Below are 21,224 nucleotides of genomic sequence, written 5' to 3' on the forward strand. Positions count from 1 at the left end.
TTTCCAGGATTCAAGAGTTGAAGAACTTTAGTCTTTGAATTCAGGAATACACACACACACATCTATATATATATATATATATATATATATATATAAAGTTAAATATATGTTTATTATTTAAATCTATATTTAGATAATTATGCTTAAACATACACAGACAGAATTTCAGTTGAATTTACACATATACATTTAGGTAATTATTCTTGTTTCTACATTTTCATTCTTTTTTTCCAAAACATCAGATATAAAATTTTCCAATTGAAATGATTTTATTTTCTTGGTGAAAATCAATTGCAACACAGATTCAGAATATGTATTTATTGGTGAGTTTATCTTTGGCAATAACATACTACAAAATATCATTCAGTTCTTTTTCCAGGACCTTTTATTTTCTAGTTATATTATTATTTCCATCTCTACATATTCTGTCAGATTATCAAAAGAAAATCTTTCATTTTTCCTTTCTCTGAAGCATGGAGATTGAACTGTACCTTTTTAAAATCTTTTCAGTTAAACATGAGGTAGAAATGTAAATAACAAGAGCAAGAAGACTAGTTTCTAGTACATGTGCGTGTTAGTGGCTCAGTCATGTCCAACTTGTGATCCCACAGTCACGACCCCATGGACTGTAGCCCACCAGGCTCCTCTGTCCATGGGATTCTCCAGGCAAGAATACTGGAGTGGGTACCCATTCCCTTCTCCAGGGGATCCTCCCAAAACAGGGATTAAATCTGGGTCTCCTGCATTGCAGGCAGATGCTTTACCATCTGAGTCACCAGGGAAGCTCCATTTCAAGTATAAACATTTGTAAAGTAAGTAGTTGAATAGCCATTTTACTTTGCCTGTAGAAAGACCCTCACAAAAGAGGCGAGATGCCCATACTATTCTAGAATAATTGACTGCAATTAAGAGGTGTAGCATATAACTGCTTCTGAATACATTTCACTGGTTTCAAACTGGCTTATCGTTCAACAAGACAGAATTCTCACATTCTTGACCATCATTTTCTGCCCATTTTCAGTATATTGATATACATTTATTGTCAGAAGAGCATGAAAGAGCAAAAGGAGTTGCACTTTGGTGACAGTCAGACCTGAGTTCACATGTTTACTTCTCCATTTTCTCTGGGTTAATGGGCAGAGGTTGGTTACTTCCTTTCACAAGGTTTCCTTACCTAAAAGGAGCCCTCACTGGGCTGTTTGGGAGGATTTAGTGAAATGCCTGTCAGTGGTTTCTGATTCTTGCTGCTGCTGCTAAGTGGCTTCAGTCATGTCCGACTCTGTGTGACCCCATAGACGGCAGCCCACCAGGCTCCTCTGTCCCTGGGATTCTCCAGGCAAGAATACTGGAGTGGGCTGCCAGTTCCTTCTCCAATGCATGCATGCATGCTAAGTCACTTCAGTTGTGTCCGACTCTGTGCGACCCTATGGACAGCAGCCCACCAGACTCCTCTGTCCACAAGATTCTCTAGGTAAGAATACTGCAGTGGGTTGCCATTTCCTTCTCCCTCTGATTCTTAGTAGTGGCTAATTAAACATGAATTTAAGTTTCCTTTTGATGCTTCAAAGTAAACAATTACCATATGAAAATATTTACCCTCTTTTCTAACTTCCATTGCTGCTGTGGGTGTTCAATTGATATTGGTATTGAACTCATTGAGTTATGATGGGAGAAATGATGCTAAAGTTGCCATTGCAGGGGTCATTAGTGTTTAAAAAAACTAAGCTTGATGGGAAAATGTACTTTTAGGCAAGAATGTCCTGCATGTAATGTACAAGTAATTTGGATGAATGGAGTCATTTTTAAAAAGAGTTGGTCTTAGATTATAGGTGTTCTCAAATAAAGATATTCAAAGGACAACATCTCTACATGAGTAATAAAAAGAATGCAATCAGAGAATTGATATTTTATATTCCAATGGTATTTTTCACAGAAAGAGAAAAGCAGTCCTAAAATTTGTATGGAACCACATAAGGCCCCAAAGAGCCAAAGCAGTCTTGAGAAACAATAAAATTAGAGACTTTATGGGACCTGATTTCAAACTATCACAAAGCTATCATAATCAAAATAGTGTGGTATTGCACTCAGAGAGTGGCTGCAGGAGCGGAGTGGAGCAGTGGCAGCAACAGCTGAGCTAAAGACCCAGCATGTCTGGTCAGCTGGATCTGGATCCAGTGGGGCAGTGAGCAAGGCTTGGCATCTCGAGCAGGCAGGTCCATGTGCCCATGGAGTTGCTGATGAAGGGGGCATCTCCCCAGACCCACCTGCCAGGCTTGGAGAGGCCAGAGGCCCAGGCCCACAGGGGTGGGTGTCAGCCTCAGGGTTTCCTGAGTGAACCTTTAGGTAAGGGTGCCAAGGGAGGAGGATGTTGGTCAATGGGTGCGACCTCCTCAAGGAGGGAGAGGAGGACCCCGACCAGGATGCATTCTATAAGTACTGCCTAACATTATTTTTTAGAAAATAGTATGATATTGGCATGAAAACAGACAGATCAATAGAACAGAATAGAGAGCCCAGAAATAAACCTACAGTTAATGTGGTCAATTGATTTACAACAAAGGAGCTAAGCATATACAATGGGGAAAAGAGTTTCCTCAATAAATGGTGCTAGAAAAACTGGAGAGCCAAATGCAAAACAAAAAAAAGAAAAAAAAAAAAAATGAGACTGGACCACGATCTTCCAGCACACACAAAAACTCAGAGTGACTAAGACTTGAACATAAGACCTGGAAGCATAAAGCTCCTAAAAGAAAACAGAGGTGGTAAGCTCCTTGAACTAAATATTGGTCATGATTTTTTTAATCTAATTCAAAAGCAAAAGCAACAAAATCAAATACTAATACAAGCAAGTGGGACTATATAAACTAAAAAGCTTCTTCATGGCAAGGGAAACTATCAACAGAATGAAAAGACAATCTACTAAATGGGAGAAAATAATTGCAAATCATATATTTGATAATGGGCTAATATCAAAACATATAAAGAACTCATGAAACTCAATAGCAGAAAAGCAAACGATCCAATATAAAAATGGACAGAAGATCTGAATAGACATTTCTCCAGAGGAGACATAGAGATTGGTTGGTAGGTACATGCAGAGATGCTCAATATCCCTGATCAACAGGGAAATGCTAATCAAAACAACAATGAGATATCACCTCATTCCTGTTAGAGTGGCTATCATCAAAAAGATAAGAAATAACAAGTGTTAGTGTGGATGTGGAGAAAAGGAACACTTCTGCACTGCTGATGGGAATGTAAATTGGTACCACCACTATGAAAAGCAGTATGGAGGTTCCTCAGAAATTAAAAATAGAACTACCATATCCAGTAATTCCACTTCTGGGTATTTATCCAAGGAAAATGAAAACACTACTTTGAAAAGATATATGCACCCCCATGTTCTTTGAAGCATTGTTTACAATAGACAAGATATGGAATCAACCTGGATTCCATTGCTCAAGTCTCCATCAAGGAACGAGTGGATAAAGAAATTGTGGTGTGTATATATACAATGGAATATTATTCATGCGAACACATGAATGGACCTGGAAGGCATTAATGCGAAATGAAATAAATAGGACAGAGAAAGGCAAATGCCCATGATCTTACTCTCATGTGAAATCTAAGAAAAAAATAAATAGCTGGGAAGCTAAACTCATAGATACAGAGAACAGATTGGTAGTTTAGAAGGAGAAGCAGGAGGTGGGAAATGGTGGAAGAAATGGGTTAACTCAGGGCTTTTTGTTTTTGTTTTTTTTCCAGTTTAAATAAGTGGAATAAAAATAATTGAAGACTACAATAAGAAAATTATATCTCATTCACTTACTTTGATAACATCAATATACACTGTAGTAAATTCCTCTGACAGCTAGAGAATCAAACCAGCGTGCTGTCAATAATAAGGAGCAGACACAATGCCGTCTGCGAAGTTGCTACTGTGGACGGCGGCGCTCTATCTCCGGCAGAGCGGCTTTGCTGTGTGTGACAGACTACACCTAAATGCTTAGATGGGGAGATAACTCCTGATGCATGTGATCGCACATGCCTGTGTATCCCTGATTTGCCAAGGGCGGTTGAGGAGGCATCGCTTCTTTGCGTGGAGTTCGTGCACAATCTATGTTTGTGCCCAGGGGCAAGACAGGTTAATAAGGCCAGGAAGGAGGGGAGGACGTGGGAGTGGGTAATAACTGGGGAGGACTTCAGAGCATCCACCTGGGGGGAAGGGAGGAGAGCTGAGGATGGAGGGTGTTCCCTGTTGCTTCTGCCGATGTGTCAAGTGGCAGGAGAAATTTTGAAAGCTGTGAGGAGGAGCCAGTGGCTGCGTTTGGGGGTGTTTTGTACCCCACCCTTCCCATTTGTAGGTAAACCTCTTTCCATTCCGAGGTAATTGAACTGAAGGACGAAGACTGACCCGGGAATAGGAGGAAAGCAATTGTCCCGCTGCTCCCTCTCCTGTCATTTCACCCATTTGCCTCCTGACTTTTTCTCCAAACCAAGTTCATCCGCGCCAAGGTGGCAACAGGTTACCCTGCCCCGGTGCCAGCCGTGGGGAATCTGCCGAAGCCGCCCCGTGTATCCCAAGCTGCCCTGTTATCCAGTCACCATCCCTGAGCATCAGGACCACTTCTGATGGCTGTGGCCTCTGCCGCCCCAGGGAGCATCTTCTGGAAGCAGCTCCTATTCTCTCTCCTGGTGAGTAACAAGCAAAGGATTAGGGAGTCCAAGCATGCTGCCTTCCTTCAGGTTGGGCTTGAAAGAGAGGAGGGCGGGAGTGGAAGGCAGAGAAGGGAGACTGGAAGAACAGGAGCAGAGCTGAGTAAAATTCAAGGGAGCACAAAGAGACTTGTGACCCAGGACTGCCGGTGTTTGGTTTGCTTTTCAAGCTTCCACCACCAAGCTGTTCATTTTTCAAGGGAATCCCCTGTTCAATCTTGCTGGGGTGTTTTTCTAAGGAGCAATGGGATGAATTCACTCCTCAGGCATTTGGCCCAGAAGGTTCTGAGGTTTGCTTTTGCTACTAGTCACTAAATAAGCTGTACTTGTTTCACCTGTTTAGTTCCTCTGAGCTTCCAGAAGAGGAAAAGGAGTCTGGTTGAAGATGTGAAATATCTAAGACTCGCCTCATTTTAGCCAGAAAGGGCTGAGAGAAGGGTGTAACTCTTAGTTCAAGGAAGGCATTTAACTGGGAAAAAAATAATAATAAAGAAAAATGTGACATTCATTGATAAAATACATGAACTTGACTTCCACTTATGTTTTTTGTAACTGTGTATTTAGGTGCTAATTTTTTCTTTGGTGGTGGTTAGGAAGAGGGGAGTTGTTCCGTATCTATATCTGGCATTTCTGAGCACTGAATTTCTTTCTTGTTCTCATTTTAATAAAATATTTTAGCTTCAAATTATATTTTCAGTATTTAAAGATTTTATTGTATAAGGGTAAATATTTTCTCTGTATAAATAGTACACTAGGGGACTTCCCTGGTGGCCCAGTGGCTAAGGCTGGATGCTCCCAATGCAGGTCCCAGGTTCAAGTCCTATATCAGGGAACTAGATCCCACATGCCACAGCTAAGAGTTCTCATGCCTCAACTAAGATCCTGTGACTAAGATCCAGAGCAGCCATATAAATAAATTAAAAAAAATACACTAAGTGGGGTTGATGGTCATATACTCAACCTATAATTGTCTGGGGGTAGTGTGGGGGGAGAACAGAGATCTTTATTTAGTATTATTAGTTAGGTAAAATGAAGGGAAAGCTTTCCAAGATATTTACCCAGATTTCTTTAACTTTTGGTCTCTGCTCTGCCCAGTACCCTTTGGTTTGTCCACTGCCCATTCATTCCTTATGCCCATGATGCCTAAAAATGCCTCTGACCACAGCTTCCTCCAAATAACTAAGCTGCTTGTTTAACTTGAAGACTGGGATATAGTATGTCTTAGAGACCTGCACTGGCTCTGTCTGTGAGGCAGAACCAATGAAGTGGGGACCCTAGGGCAGGAAGGAAAAATGATGGAGGTATGAGAGGATATGTAAATGTATCCTCTGAGAATAATGTGTGACTATATAGTATAGATGTATAGATCTATGAATCTATGTATGTTTATGTGTGTATATACACATATCTATTTCTAATTACAAATGCTCTTCCATGTTATATACCTAGACCATTATTAATATAATTTTTTATATACAGAAAGCTCTTTAGGTATATTTTTGTATATTCCCTGACACTAGAAATGAAAATATTACAAAGTCAAGTAAGTAGTAAAAAGACCCATTTTTTAAAAAGAGGTTATTTAATTTAAAGCCAGAATACAAATACAACTTTTTAAATTCCAGTTTTTGGTGTTATCTAACAGAGTTACTGTAAAATTACAGACTATTTAAATGGACTTAAATGATATATCCAATAGACTTGGGTTGAGTTAGAAAAGAAATGTACATCCATAGTATAGCTGATGGTTTTCTTTCTTTCTCTCAAATAATGGGTCCCCTAACTCTAGAAGGCCTTCCCTTGTGGCTCAACTGGCAAAGAATCAGTATGCAATGCGGGAGATGTGGGTTTGATCCCTGGATTGGGAATATCCCCTGGAGAAGGGAAAGGCTACGCTCCAGTATTCTGGTCTGGAGAATTCCATGGACTGTATAGTCCATGTGGTTGCAAAGAGTTGGACACAACTGAGCAACTTTCACTTAACTCTAGAAATATGTCCTCAGAGAAATATTGGTTATAAAATTCACCTTCCTGTTAAAGCTCTACTTTATATTTAAGCAATAGCAAAACAGTCATTTTGAAAAACAGTAGAGGAAGCAAATAAACAGAAAATGCCCAGAAAAATAGGTTCTGAACTTACTACAGAGACTTTAAAACTGATAGTGCTTCTTTTATTTTTCAGATAGTCTCGGTTTTTTCTTGAGTTAGGTATATGGCTTTGTAAAGCAATATTTGTGTCTTGAATTGAACTAAAAATCTTTACCCTGTTGAAATCTACTCTCCATATTTTGAAATACATTTCTTTTTAGGCTAATTTTGTGAATGAGATTCAGACTTTGAAGTTTATGAACCAAGCCTTTCCGAGGAGTAATTTGAGATCAGGGAATACTGGTGGGTGTTGATCTTGAGGAAGTTAAAAACATCCTGAAGTATTTTTTGACTTAATCAACTATACTTCAGTTTGCTTGGGGCTGTGAAAATGATGATTTGTATACAAATACATAATTACTGAATTCCAAAGTTAAGTACTTTCTTCATGCTGAGAAATCAGAATGACGTTTACAAATGACCTTAGAGATGATAAACTCTACATGAAGTCAATAGTTTGTAACATATTTTCTTGAAATGATGCAATACAATTCAGGTTCTAAGAACTCTGTTCATTTAAATTTTTTCATTGCTACTAAATGACTGTTCATTTTAATTTTTTCTTTGCAACTAAATGACTGTTGTGTTCCTAAAGCCACTTTCTTTGCTGTTTGCTTTTAAAATGAATATGAAAAATATTGAAAGATTAGAAGATTAATTTGTTGTTGAAATTCACAATATTTTTATCAATAAGACAAAACTGTAATGTGAAAGCTTCTGATCAAATGTAACTCTTGATTTTTTTCTTTCTTTTGAGGTTTTAATATTATTTTGCGATGCTTGTCAGAAAATTTCCCTTCAAGTTCCTTCTCATCTTCGGGCTGAAGCACTTGTAGGCAAAGGTGAGAAAGGATGTTAAGAATTTCATAGTTTTAGCTGCTACATTTAGCTTTCAGCTGCTCAAGCCATACGGTAGTCATTTGGCGTTAAAATTCGACTTGAAAGATAAACAACTTGATTTTTGCTTGTGGTTAGAAACAATTAAAGAACCAAGTTAGTTGTGTACTTTTCTTGCCAGGAAAATTAGCAAACATCAAAAGGCTAAATTATCTTAGTTTAGTACAAACAAAGCACCAAAATGAAAAACATATTTTAATTTTCTATGACTAATCTGCTGCCAAAATCGCCAAACCAACATTCTTTAATTGATTAGATAGAAAATAGACACGTCAAAATTGAAATGCCCCAAAATAAAATTTATGCTGGAGGTTGATGACAAAGACCAGGTGCCCAGCAAGAATTTATGTGATCTATTTTACAGAAAAGCTTCTGAAAGTCAAATAAAATTTTAAGTAGTTTTACTGTCACAGCCAGGCTTCCCTGGTGGCTCAGTGGTAAAGAATCTGCCTGCCAATGCAGGAGACGCAAGAAACGTAGGTTCAGTCCCTGAATTGGGACGATCTCCTGGAGAAGGAAATGACAACCCATTCCAGCATTGTCGCCTGGGAAATCCCATGGACAGAGGAGCCTGGTGGGCTACAGTCCATGGGGTTGCAAAGAGTCAGACATACTGAATGACTGAGGATGCATACACACACTGTCACAGCTACACCTGAGGCATGAGTTGTTCTAAGTCCAGGAATGATATCCCTTTCATCAGTATTTTTCACTAACCTTAAGTTTACCACTAGAAAAACACATCTCATATACAGAAGTGGTATTCTTTCCAAGACAGACAATGTTTTGCCCAGTGTTTGGAGGTTTTAAATTAATCCCTTTTTCTTTCAAAAGTACTGAAAGGACTTTCAGTGGGACATGGCCTACACTCCAAAGACATATAGTAAATATGTTAAATATTGGGTTAGCCACACAGTTCATTGGGGTTTCTTCTGTAACATCCTATGGAAAAATCTGAATGAACTTTTTAGCCAATCCAATATGTTAAATATGAATCTGCAAAGGAAATATTTTGATTCAACCACTAAGCATTATTAAGCATGGAGTTTATTAAGCTTCCAAAAGATTTTATAGAAGTAGTACTTGCAATATTACTGAGAAATATTATTTAAGTATGGAACAATTTTCTAACTTTTTTGCAAGACAGTTTTATTAATAATTATCACAGATGATTACAAAGAAGTTCAAAATGTGACATCATGCAGTTAGTTATACTACATGTAAGAGAGAATGATGCATTTGTGCATAATAATGAGTTAGAGTGAAAACAATAAATCCAGTGACATCAAAAATATTTTATATCTATTCATAAATTAATTGCTAATGAAATCAGTGGAGACAGTGACTCCATCAATTTAATTATTTAATTTTTATGGCCTATAAGAATAGTATACTTACTATTAGAATAGTAAGTACTCCACACATCCCTAGCGCAACCTCCCTCTTTTTGCTTCTTGCACACCAACTAGAGGTTGTCATTCCTGTAAAACCTGTTCTATCCTTGTTTCACTTTACAAATTACTGTGAAATTTCTTCCCTGCAGTGAATCTGAAGGAGTGTCTCCAGTCGGCCAGCCTAATCCAGTCAAATGATCCTGACTTCAGGATTCTAGAAGATGGCTCCATTTACACAACACATGACCTTGTTTTGTCTTCTGAAAAGAAGAGTTTTTCCATTTTGCTCACAGACAGTCAGGGACAGGGGCAGAAGGAGATAGAAATCATACTGGAAGCAGGAGGAAAGAAGGTATATTAGACAAGACTTAAGCACAATAATCTGCTCACCAGAGCCCTTCATCTCATTTATTTTCATGCTTGCTAAAATTCTTGTTCTTGAATACTCACTTTTTTTCTATTCCATTTATAACAAACATATATAAAGACTAGATTGCTTTAATGAGTAATAGAGTGATTTATAAGTGGTGTAAAAATGAACAGCTCCGTAGCCAGGGAACGAAGGCAGAATATCAAAGGTTTCAAATAATGTTCTCAGGTGTGGCAACAAGAGTGATCTACCTGCAGAACAAGGCGGGGCAGGTCTAAGACTCACTGCAGATTGGTTCTGGCTGGAGAAGTGGCACTCCACCCTGCATGGCTTTCCCTCAAGTGACTGTGCGTTTGAGTCTCTCTTTAAAGAAAAGATGAGAAGGCCTCTGGTTTATCCCCATCTTAACAGAACGTTTTACAAGGTCCTTCTTTTCAGAGAATGCTGTATGGCCAGTCCACAGGATTGGTTCGAGTGTTCTGACTCTAAGCTAGTCTTCTGGCAGGGAGTGGTGATGCTTAGGAAGTGAGAAGGGAGAAGGTTCCTGGAATTCATATAAATCTCACTTTAAACAAATTGTGCACAGTGAATTTGGTCTTATAAGATAACTTATTCATAAGCAATTTGATTTATAAGGAAAATTTTCAGCTCAGTTCCTTTTGATTATAAGAATCTTCATCAAATTTAGAATATGCTTACATTTTACATATACTTTACATTTGTTTAAAATTTAGACTTAATGTTATATAATTACATAACATTAATGTAAGCCTTAATGTAACATAAGGCTATACAATATTATTTTATATCCAAATTGTAAAGAGTCTCCACATGAAATAAAATATGCTGACACTGTGTGTCTTTATATAGGTATACAAATGCTTTTAAGGTAGCTAATATTTTAGCAAATTTTGGTTGTACCACTCTTAGTGGAATAAAATCAATTCTTTATTAATGGGTTATTTCTTTTTAGTGACTCAGTATTTCTTCAGATAGTATCTTTCATCAAAACCCTAAAAGTTCTGGTTGGTTAGGTGATAAATGATTAAAACAGGAAATAGGTGAAACTGGTTCTTTGTGTGTGTGTGTTACTAACAAAAAAACAGAATTTGGGCATTATCCATAACATTGTTATGTGCAACTGTTACCTATTTTCTTCATGTTACTGTTTATGTGAAAAATCATTGTATCTAGAATGATAAACAATGCTGTATTTTCTCACTTCTCATCAAATGCAGATTCCTAAGAGACATATGAAAGACACAGTCCTCAGGCGAAGCAAGAGGCGATGGGCGCCTATTCCGTGCTCACTGATGGAGAACTCACTAGGGCCATTTCCACAGCACGTGCAGCAGGTCCATTTCCTCTCATTTGATGTTATATGTTAGCTTTGTTTCTTTGTTTTTGAAACTTTCCATTTGAGTTGAATCAGGGTTTTAACCTATTGGTACTAATAAGGACCATCTATTTATGAGAACTGGGGTCCTGTAGAAGAGAGCTTGAATTTTATCACTTTCCTCCAAAAGTCACATTTTAGCATTAGAAACAAGTGGAATATTTTGAGTGTCTGATTCTTTTAGGTCTGCACCCAGATTCTCCCAAATATCTTGCCAGAATTTAGCATTCACATACAGAGGACATGCCTACAGATTTTGCATAATTCAATTCTCCCTTTCATTAGCAATTACCCTCACAAAAAAAAGGCCAATATATTTGATTTCCAAAAAGTGGTGTTACTGCCACTTAACTGAATCTAAGCATAGGCCAATTTTCAGTTCAGTTCAGTTCAGTTGTTCAGTTTTGTCCAACTCTTTGTGACCCCATGGACTGCAGCATGCCAGGCTTCCCTGTCCATCACCAACTCCCAGAACTTGCTCAAATTCATGTCCATCGAGTCAGTGATGACATCCAACCATCTCATCCTCTGTCGTCCCCTTCTCCTGCTGCCTTCAATCTTTCCCAGCATCAGGGTCTTTTCCAATGAGTCAGTTCTTTGCATCCAGGTGGTCAAAGTATTGGAGCTTCAGCTTCATCATCAGTCCCTTCCAATGAAGATTCAGGACTGATTTCCTTTAGAATTGACTGGTTTGATCTCCTTGCCAGTCCAAGGATTTCTCAAGAGTCTTCTTCAACACCACAGTTCAAAGGCATCAATTCTTCGGCACTCAGCTTTCTTTATAGTCCAATTCTCACATCCGTACATGACTACTGGAAAAGCCATAGCTTTGACTAGATGGCAAAGTAATGTCTCTGCTTTTTAATATGCTGTCTAGGTTGGTCATAGCTTTTCTTCCAAGGAGCAAGTGTCTTTTCATTTCATGGCTGTAGTCACCATCTGTAGTGATTTGGAGCCCAAGAAAATCAAGTCTGTCACTAATTCCATTGTTTTCCCATCTATTTGCCATGAAGTGATAGGACCGGATGCCATGATCTTTGGTTGAAATTGTGCAATTCATGATGCATTAACTATGGGAGGAAAGTTGTGTTATTTCCAGTTTTTTAGTCACAAAAGTTTCCATTCCAAATAATTAAAAACCACTGATATCATGGCTGTATACAGGAATAAGAATAGAAAAAGAATATTGAATGCCATGATTTTTCCATACATATGCAGATAACTTCAAAGAGTTTAGTATCCAATAAGTGACAGAGTTTGTGGCTTCGCACAATGCAGGATATAATTGAGAATTTAAAAATATGGGAGACACTGGGAAAGAAAGGATAGATATGTGGGAAAGAGAGCAAGAAATCAAAAATAAGGGCTTCCCTTGTGGCTCAGTGGTAAAGAATCTGCTTGCCAGTGCAGGAGACCTGGGTTTAATCCCTGGGTTGGGAAGATCCTCTGGAGAAGGAAAAGACAACCCACTCCAGTATTCTTGCCTGAGAAATTCCATGGACAGGGAAGCCTGTCTGGCTACAGTCTATGGGGTCACACAAGAGTCAGACATGACTTAGTGACTAAACAACAACAATAAAAAATAAACTATCACAAGAGATTAGGTTGAAAGTATTTATCATGATATATTTGCTCTTTTCCTAAACTGTCAATTATTGTTACAGGTTCAATCTGATGCTGCACAAAACTACACCATCTTTTACTCCATAAGTGGACCAGGGGTCGACAAAGAGCCTTTCAATCTGTTCTTCATAGATAAAGATACAGGGGATATATTTTGTACAAGAAGCATAGACCGTGAGCAATATCAAGAGTTTCCGGTAAGATGATTGCATCATTCATTCAGATTTATGTTTTTTATTACTGGTTTGGTATTTTCCAGCTATTTATATATATCAGAAGAATCAATGATTTGTCTTAATATTTTAAATATTGTTCATGTGTCATACAAACTTTAAATTTCTATTGGTACGATTGATGAAAAAGGATGACTATTACAAGGGAAAAAAAGGGAGGGGGAAGGGAAAATATAACAACAATTTTAAAGGACAGGTTTTGATGTATATAATCCTGGGACAATAGCAGTGAATTTTATTGAATTTAAAGTTCTCTATAATAACTTAGCTCTGATCACATGATAATTTTTTACAAATGTGATGATTGGGCCAGTTCCCAGAAATTCTGATTTAATTGTTTCAGGATGAAAGTAAAAGTGTTAGCTGCTCAGTCTTGTCCGACTCTTTACAACACCATGGACTGTAGCCCACCAGGCTCCTCTGTCCATGGGATTCTTCAGGCAAGAATACTAGAGTGGGTTGCCATTCCCTCCCCCAGGGGATCTTCCCAACCCAGGGATAGAACTGAGTCTCCTGCAATGTAGGTCGATTCTTTACCGTCTGAGTCACCAGTTGAAAATTTGTAGTCGATTGTATAACATTTAAATAATAGTCTTCTAACTCAGCTAAAAATATGACTAATTATAAAATAAAATATTCTATTTATACTTAATGTAGCAATATTTAAATATATTTTTATTGCTTTCAATATAGCATAATGGGAACTAGCCTACAAAGTCATTAGTTTCATTGAGCTTTTTGAAACTGTTCTGTAGTAACTAATTATGAAAATATTTATAGTTTCTTTATTATAAGAAGTGAGCATAAGTGAATTATCCTAGGGATCCAGGCTATAGTTTAAAGTTAGCTGAATTTCCAGTTTAAATCATCTTTTTATTTATTTTGAGATGCTCAGCACGTGAATAGTAAAAAATAAAACTAGAACCAGAAACAAAATCACTACATCTGAAAAATCAGTGGAATGTGAAATAATGATATTTATTTTAAACATTGGGATGTATAGTTTTAAACTACAAGTGGTTCTACAGTAAGAAGTAGATGATCATTGCCGTTGAGGAGAAAAACTAGCTAAAACTAATGTAAATTACAGCAGGATAGACTTAGGTTAGATGGGGAGATGTTTTACTGCCAATGTGATGAGGTAAAGAAATTCATTACAAGTGATCCTGTAAGGCAGTTTTTATAGAGGGCAAACTTTTGGGGGTAGTTTGTTCTCCTAAAAAAGAAAGATGGATGGAATTACATGTAAAAAGCTATTTATTGAAGAATTATCCCATGTAAGGCACTATGTTAGGTGCTTTAGTCACACAAATATCCTTGGTCTCAGGCTTCAACTCTGAGAAAAATTGGAAACCAATAGGGACATAAAACAATTATAGAGTTTCCTCTAGCCAAAAGTTTCAAAATGACAGCAGTCTAAAGAGAGAAAAATTACATCAAATATGAGGGGAGAGGGAGGGTTTGATAGGAAGGCTGAAAGTGTGGTGGTGATAATACACTGCTGTATCCCTTAGTATGGAATTTATTAAGATACAGGGATCAGGCTGATGGAAACCGAAGTATAAGTTTTATTACTGAAAAAGCCCAGCTGGAGGTTGTTTGGGGAAAAATGTAAAAGGGAACAGAGGGAACATGCATGGTTATTTCAAAACCTTCCCTCCTAGAGATTAGAAGTGGAAATGTCTTCCCCATCAGGTTAGCATGTGAAGATGAAATATGGCCTTTCAACACAGCAATGAGGATTTTCTGTTACTTTGGTAGATAATGGTGAGATCACAGAAGAGCCTGATTCAGGAATATCATGATTAAAATTGTGCTTTATGGAAATGCGTCTGAATCCTGAGGGCTACATAGTTTGGAGAAGGTCAGTTAGAACAATTATAGGAAAGTTTGTCAGACGTTGGTTGGAAAATTGGTCGGCCAATACTTTGGCCACCTGATGCGAAGAACTAACTCCTTGGAAAAGACCCTGATGCTGGGAAAGATTGAAGGCAGGAGGAGAAGGGGACGACAGAGGATGAGATGGTTGGATGGCATCACCATCTCAATGGACATGAGTTTGAGCAAGCTCTGGGAGTTGGTGATGGACAGGGAAGCCTGGCGTGCTGCAGTCCATGGGGTTGCAAAGAGTCAGACACGACTGAGCGAATGAACTGAACTGGTCGGACATGTGTGTAGGATACAAGAGGAAAGTTGACAGGATGCATTTGGGGTCACATGAGGATGGTGGCTTTGGAAATAGAAAGATGAGATGACTAATAAATAGACACAGAAATGCTGTAATCTCAAGAACCTAGTGCACAGAAACTTCACTCTCTTGAGTCTGGCAATTGACTAATATAAGGCTAAAGAGGGAGGGGTTAGATACCTGGGATTTTAATCTTGGTTCATTCTAGAAAATGGTTACAGTAGGGAAATCAAGAAAGTTAGCTATGGTGAAGAACTGAATTCACACAGAGTTCACTCTGGGCAGCTTTAGCTGTTCCTGTCAGTGGAGAAAATCTGTTTAACTCAACAACCATTTACCAAAGACTCACTGTGCATATACCACATAAGAAGAATTCAAAAGTAATCTGATGGTATTTAAAGGAAAAGGGCATTAAATCATTGCATTTGGGGCCAAGATATATCCTTTTGAGATAGAGTTTGGAATGTATATATGATTTTGCTAACACTTTTACTACACAAGAAATACATCTTAAGGGTAGAAAAATGAGAAAATACAGGTAAATAGAGAAAAGAGCATAATTGAATCACCCAGAAATAGTTGATATATATTGTTTATTTCTTATGTCATTCAATCATATCCAACTCTTTGCAAACCTATGGACTATAGCCCACCAGTCTCCTCTGTCCATGTGATTTCCCAGGAAGAATCCTGGAGTGGATTGCTATTTCCTTCTTCATATATGTGTATCAGTTTAGTTCATTTGCTCAGTTGTGTCTGAATCTTTGCAACCCCATGGACTGCAGCATGCCAGGCTTCCCTGTCCATCACCAACTCCTGGAGCTTGCTCAGACTCACATCCATCGAGTTGGTGATACTGTCCAACCATCTCATCCTCTGTTGTCCATATACAAGTCTACAAATAACTAGAATCATATTTTGTATAAACTTTAGAAAAAAAACCAATAACTTGTCAGTAGCATGACCTAGGAAAGTCTAACAAGGAAAACAGTACACAGTTAATTCAGGGCCCAGAGAAGCCTCATTGAGCTGGAGTGTGTGGGCTTTGATGGGAAAACAATGAGAAAGGATCAAAGCTGGAGGGCAGGCATAGACTGTGCGGCTGTGTTGTCTCTCTGTTGCATACATTCTTAGATAGACCTTTGCCAATGATTTTTTTTAGTATTATGACTTTCCCCAACTGCTAAGTTCAATTTTGTGCCTAATTTGTTATTTAAGAATCAACTGATGGTGTTCATTTACCTTTCAGATCTATGCCTATGCGACCACTGCAGATGGTTATGCACCTGAGTACCCACTTCCCCTGGTATTCAAAGTTGAAGATGACAATGATAATGCCCCATATTTTGAAAGCAAAGTGACTGTCTTTACTGTGCCTGAGAATTGCCGAACTGGTAAGTCCATGTTTTAGGAAAACACGAGATTTTTTGCTTCAATTGAATTCTTTATTACTGTTTTAAGCATGGTTAGGCAAAATATTTTTAAATGTTTGACTTTCAAGGTATTTTACACATGGACTTCCCTGGCAGTCCAGTGGCTAAAACTACATGCTCCCACTGCAGGGGGTCCAGGTTCCATCCCTGATCAGGGAACTAGATCCCACATGCCACAACTAAAACCCAGTGCGGCCAAATGGATAAATATTTAAAAAAATATTCTACATAAAACTTTGTAATCTTATAAGATCATAGGCTCTTCAAAGTCTTTGTACTAATTTTCTAGGCACATGTAGAAGGCTGCTAACTGATCCACAAAGTTTCTAACTTTGTTAGATTAATCCACAATGACAGACAAATGCTGTTTATATTTTCTATTTTGATCATGTGCTAGGTATCCATGATGTATTTATAAAGCAATAGATCTTTTGAATCTTTACAAAGTCACAATAACCTTTTCAAGGACTCAAACATAGATTATGGTATGGAAATGCTGAGCAGGCTTATAACATATGTATTCCTTTACTTTGCTTATTTTCCAAACAAATTGAAAAAAAAATTTTTTTAAACTAGTCTGATGCTCTTAGCAGCCAAGATTGTGACCTCATCAAACCAAAGGGTGTAACAAGTCTAATTTATTCTTAAAAATCACAAGATATGTTCTTAGTGTCGAAGCCTTTTCCATTCTGTTGTCACTTTGTGTGCATATTTAATGTCACTCTCCGCAAGAAATGGTTTGTTAAGGTAACTTTACTAATACTCTGATTTCTGAGCCATAAAGCTTGCCCAAATGACACTCAGACTGTTGCATAATGTTTGTCTTGTATGTATTAGCAATTCAGCACATTTATTAAAGTATAAAAGCATGAAACCTTTGTTATCATATGCAAAGCTATTCTTTTCCTTTAACATTATCAAGCTGAATATAAAAGAAACAAGATATATAGAGAAGGTCTCATCAAAAAATGGTCATGGACTAGATTAGGAGGAAGAATTTGAGCACCCCTGTTCTCAAGGGTGGGGTGGATAGTCTCACCTATGTAGAATACAAATCATATTGTCAGTGGTAGCCACCTAATTGAAGTTTCCAGATAAGGGGAGCTTGAAGCTGTGGGAGAGCATTTAGACACTTCCCAGCTGGCTCAGTGATAAGAAAGATTCGCCTGTGTGCAAGAGCTGCAGGAGATGTGGGTTCAATCCCTGGGTTGGGAAGATCCCATGGAGGAAAAAATGGCAACCCACTCCAGTACTCCTGTCTGAGAAATGGACAGCGGAGCCTGGAGGGCTACAGCCCATGGGGTTGCAGAGTCGGACATGACTGAGCATGCATGCATGCTTCAGTTTAGTCACTCAGCCACGTCCAACTCTTTGTGACCCCATGGACTGCAGCATACCAGGCTTCCCTGTCCATCACCAACTCACGGAGCTTACTCAAACTCATGTCCATCAAGTTGGTGATGCCATCCAACCATCTCATCCTCTGTCGTCCCCTTCTCCTCCTACCTTCACTCTTTCCCAGCCTCAGGGTCTTTTCTAATGAGTCGGTTCTTCTCATCAGGTGGCATGCTTATTTATTGATAAATTAATCAACCTGGGGGTTTTAGGGGAGAAAATGCCACAGCAATGCCTTGATTTTATTTTTGTTTGTAATTCAATTAGATCACTACTTTAAGTTGTTGACAACATTGGATTTATCTAAACAGGAACTTCAGTGGGAAAAGTGACTGCAATAGACCTCGATGAACCTGACACTCTACATACTCGTCTGAGATACAAAATCTTGCAGCAAATTCCAAACAATCCAAGACATTTCACCGTACATCCAGACACAGGTGTCATCACCACAACTACACCTTTACTGGATAGAGAAGTAATGAATTGCTTAATTTCTCAGTCACTAAACTATATTTAAACTGATCATGATTTCCCAGAGAAGTTACAATAAGGTGCTTGGTGGCCACCTCTCCAAGAATGTTTCTGTATAGACTGTGTGTAAGTCTTCTCAGGTCTATTCCTTTGTCCCTACAGAAATAGTGGGAATATACAGGGTCTCAGAGATCGTTGACCTGGTTTGATGTGTGGATATTAAAATAGCTTTACTTTTTAAAATATTATATCAGAAACATCAGCTTTTCATTGTACTGACTGACATATCTTTTCTTTATTTGCATTTATGGTGGCTTCTTTTTTTTTAATCAAAAAAGAACGTTTGTGAAAGAATCAGAGTCTGAGAAATGGCTATGAGACGCACAAGTTATGAGAAATATGTGTTCATCATTTTCCTTTCTTTCAGAAATGTGATACGTACAAGTTAATAATGGAAGTTCGAGACATGGGGGGCCAACCTTTTGGTTTATTTAATACAGGAACAATTACTATTTCTCTTGAGGATGAAAATGATAATGCACCATATTTTACAGAAACTTCTGTGAGTATATATGTGTATTCATTTATCTAGGTTCATTTACTTCTTCAAAAAACAAATCTGGAGTCTGGTAGCTCCATGAGATTTTGGTTTTAATAGCTACCATTTACAAATAACATCCACAAAAAAATATGATTTCTGTAAAAATAATCACAGTGCTAGGATGCAAGGAAAATCAGGATACAAGGAATATAAGTACTCTTGGTCATCCACAAGTCTTTCAGCTCAGTTCATTCGCTCAGTTGTGTCCAATATTTGCGACCCCATGGACTGCAGCATGCCAGTCTTCCCTGTCCATCACCAGCTCCCAGAACTTGCTCAAATTCATGTCCATCGAGTCGGTGATGACATCCAACCATCTCATCCTCTGTCATCCCCTTCTCCTCCTGCCTTCAATCTTTCCCAGCATCAGGGTCTTTTCCAAGGAGTCAGTTCTTCGCATCAGGTGGCCAAAGTATTGGAGCTTCAGCTTCAGCATTAGTCCTTCCAATGAATATTCAGTACTGAGTTCCTTTAGGATGGACTGGTTGGATCTCCTTGCAGTCCAAGGGACTCTCAAGAGTCTTCTCCAGCACCACAGTTCAAAAGCATCAATTCTTCAGCACTCAGCTTTCTTTATAGTCCAACTCTCACATCCATACATGACCACTGGAAAAACCACAGCTTTGACTAGCCGGACCTTTGTTGGTCAGGAAGTTGAAAAGTTAAGGCATGAAGAATGGACATGATTTGAAACAGCATTATTAGTTTATTGAGGAAAGAAGTGAGTTTATGCATTAAATGTGTACATCCTTCCCACTGTGTTTGCACATTTCCATATCACTTTGCTTTCTTTTTCTTTAAATGTAACTTTGAGTAGAAAATTACATTAAAACTATGAATTTATAGTAACAATGAACAATTGTTTCAGTATACTGTAGAAGTAGAAGAAAACAGAATTGACGTTGAGATTTTACGAATGGCGGTACATGACCATGATTTGCCAAACACGCCTCACTCAAGGGCTGTGTACCAGATCCTACAGGGAAATGAAAACGGAACCTTCAAAATTAGTACAGACCCAAACACAAATGAAGCAGTCCTGTGTGTTGTCAAGGTAAAAAATATTTATATATATATATGTATGCATGTAGTAATTCCTGTATGTATATAACTAGAGTTGTTGCAATGCAATGCTGAAATGATTTACATTGTTTCGTGCATGAGCTTTATTATTATTACTTTATACTCATTTTCTCTTAGGTGAAAGACATGGTTGGTACAAAACTTATTGTTCTATATATGAGGAAAACCAAGGCAGAGAAATATTAAACTAATAAATAGATATTAACCTTAGAAGGTGTCTTGGACACCCACTTATCTAATTCCTTATGAATATAAGACAGAGAGAAATGGAAAAATCAATATTTGAAATTAACCTCTTGACTTTTCGATTCTCTTCACACTCACATTATAGTTTTACTGCTCTACAATATGTTTTATAAGACAGACTATTTACTAAACATTTAGCATCTATTCCCATTAATTCTCCTATATTTGAGGTAACAAGTGTGTTGGGATTGAGCATTTGCTGGCTCAGAGAATGTTCACTTTAACTGAACTTGGTTTCTTTCTGAGACCTTCTAACTGCAGTCTTCACTAACTTCTCACAACTTTCCATATTAATTTCTTAGAGACAGTGTATTTTCTTAGAAGGGATATGCATAAATTTTGCCTTCCTCATGAAATTTTTAGAAAATGTCCTTTAATTATAATATTACCAATTCTATCTTTTTTTTTTCTCTATTTCTTTCTTTTTAAAATTTTTGGACTTTTTTTCTAGGTTTAGTTCTCTCTTTTTGTTATTTTGGTAGATTTTAGTCTCTAATTGTTCATTGTTTGGAGATTCTTTCTAGTTATTCACTTCGGGAACAAACAAATCCAAATATATTGTACTTTGAAAAGGTGCTGCTAGATAATACGACTGTATCTTTTGATTTAGATACTCACAGTAACTGCTCCATTATAGCCAAATCTGATGTCCTAGTAGTCTCATTACGGAGCCAAACTTGGGTCCGCTCACTCCTGCATGGTAAAGGCAATCTACTGACACTCAGTTGTGGTGAAGTGCAGCTTTCTTGTAAAAGTTCCAATACAAGGAGAGTGACTGACTTGTGCTTGAAAACCCCAGACTCCCCTATCGTGTGTGTGTGTTGTGTTAGGTCCTCAGTCGTGTCCGACTCTTTGTGACCCCATGGCCTGTAGCCCACCACGCTCCTCTGTCCGTGGGATTCTCCAGGCAAGAATACTGGAGTGGGTTGCCATTCCCTTCTCCAGGGGATCTTCCCAACCCAGGGATCAAACCCCAGGTCTGCATTGCAGGCAGATTCTTTACTGTCTGAGGCACCAGGGAAGCCCC

The 21,224-nt window shown here is 38.1% G+C and overlaps 1 protein-coding gene across 1 annotated transcript in view; it reads left to right on the forward strand.

Moving 5' to 3' along the window:
• The first annotated feature begins 4,438 nt into the window (after positions 1 to 4,438).
• DSC1 (desmocollin 1) overlaps positions 4,439 to 21,224 on the forward strand; it is a 34,409-nt gene continuing 17,623 nt past the window's right edge. Inside the window, exons 1-9 of the mRNA XM_061131391.1 lie at positions 4,439 to 4,695; positions 7,622 to 7,706; positions 9,305 to 9,507; positions 10,764 to 10,880; positions 12,586 to 12,741; positions 16,215 to 16,359; positions 18,105 to 18,271; positions 18,695 to 18,829; positions 19,737 to 19,922. Coding sequence (XP_060987374.1) covers positions 4,633 to 4,695; positions 7,622 to 7,706; positions 9,305 to 9,507; positions 10,764 to 10,880; positions 12,586 to 12,741; positions 16,215 to 16,359; positions 18,105 to 18,271; positions 18,695 to 18,829; positions 19,737 to 19,922 — 1,257 coding nt within the window. The 5' untranslated portion in view covers positions 4,439 to 4,632. The remainder of the gene's footprint in view (positions 4,696 to 7,621; positions 7,707 to 9,304; positions 9,508 to 10,763; positions 10,881 to 12,585; positions 12,742 to 16,214; positions 16,360 to 18,104; positions 18,272 to 18,694; positions 18,830 to 19,736; positions 19,923 to 21,224) is intronic.

Source organism: Dama dama, chromosome 27 (assembly GCF_033118175.1).
Source record: "Dama dama isolate Ldn47 chromosome 27, ASM3311817v1, whole genome shotgun sequence".
Lineage (NCBI taxonomy): Eukaryota > Metazoa > Chordata > Mammalia > Artiodactyla > Cervidae > Dama > Dama dama.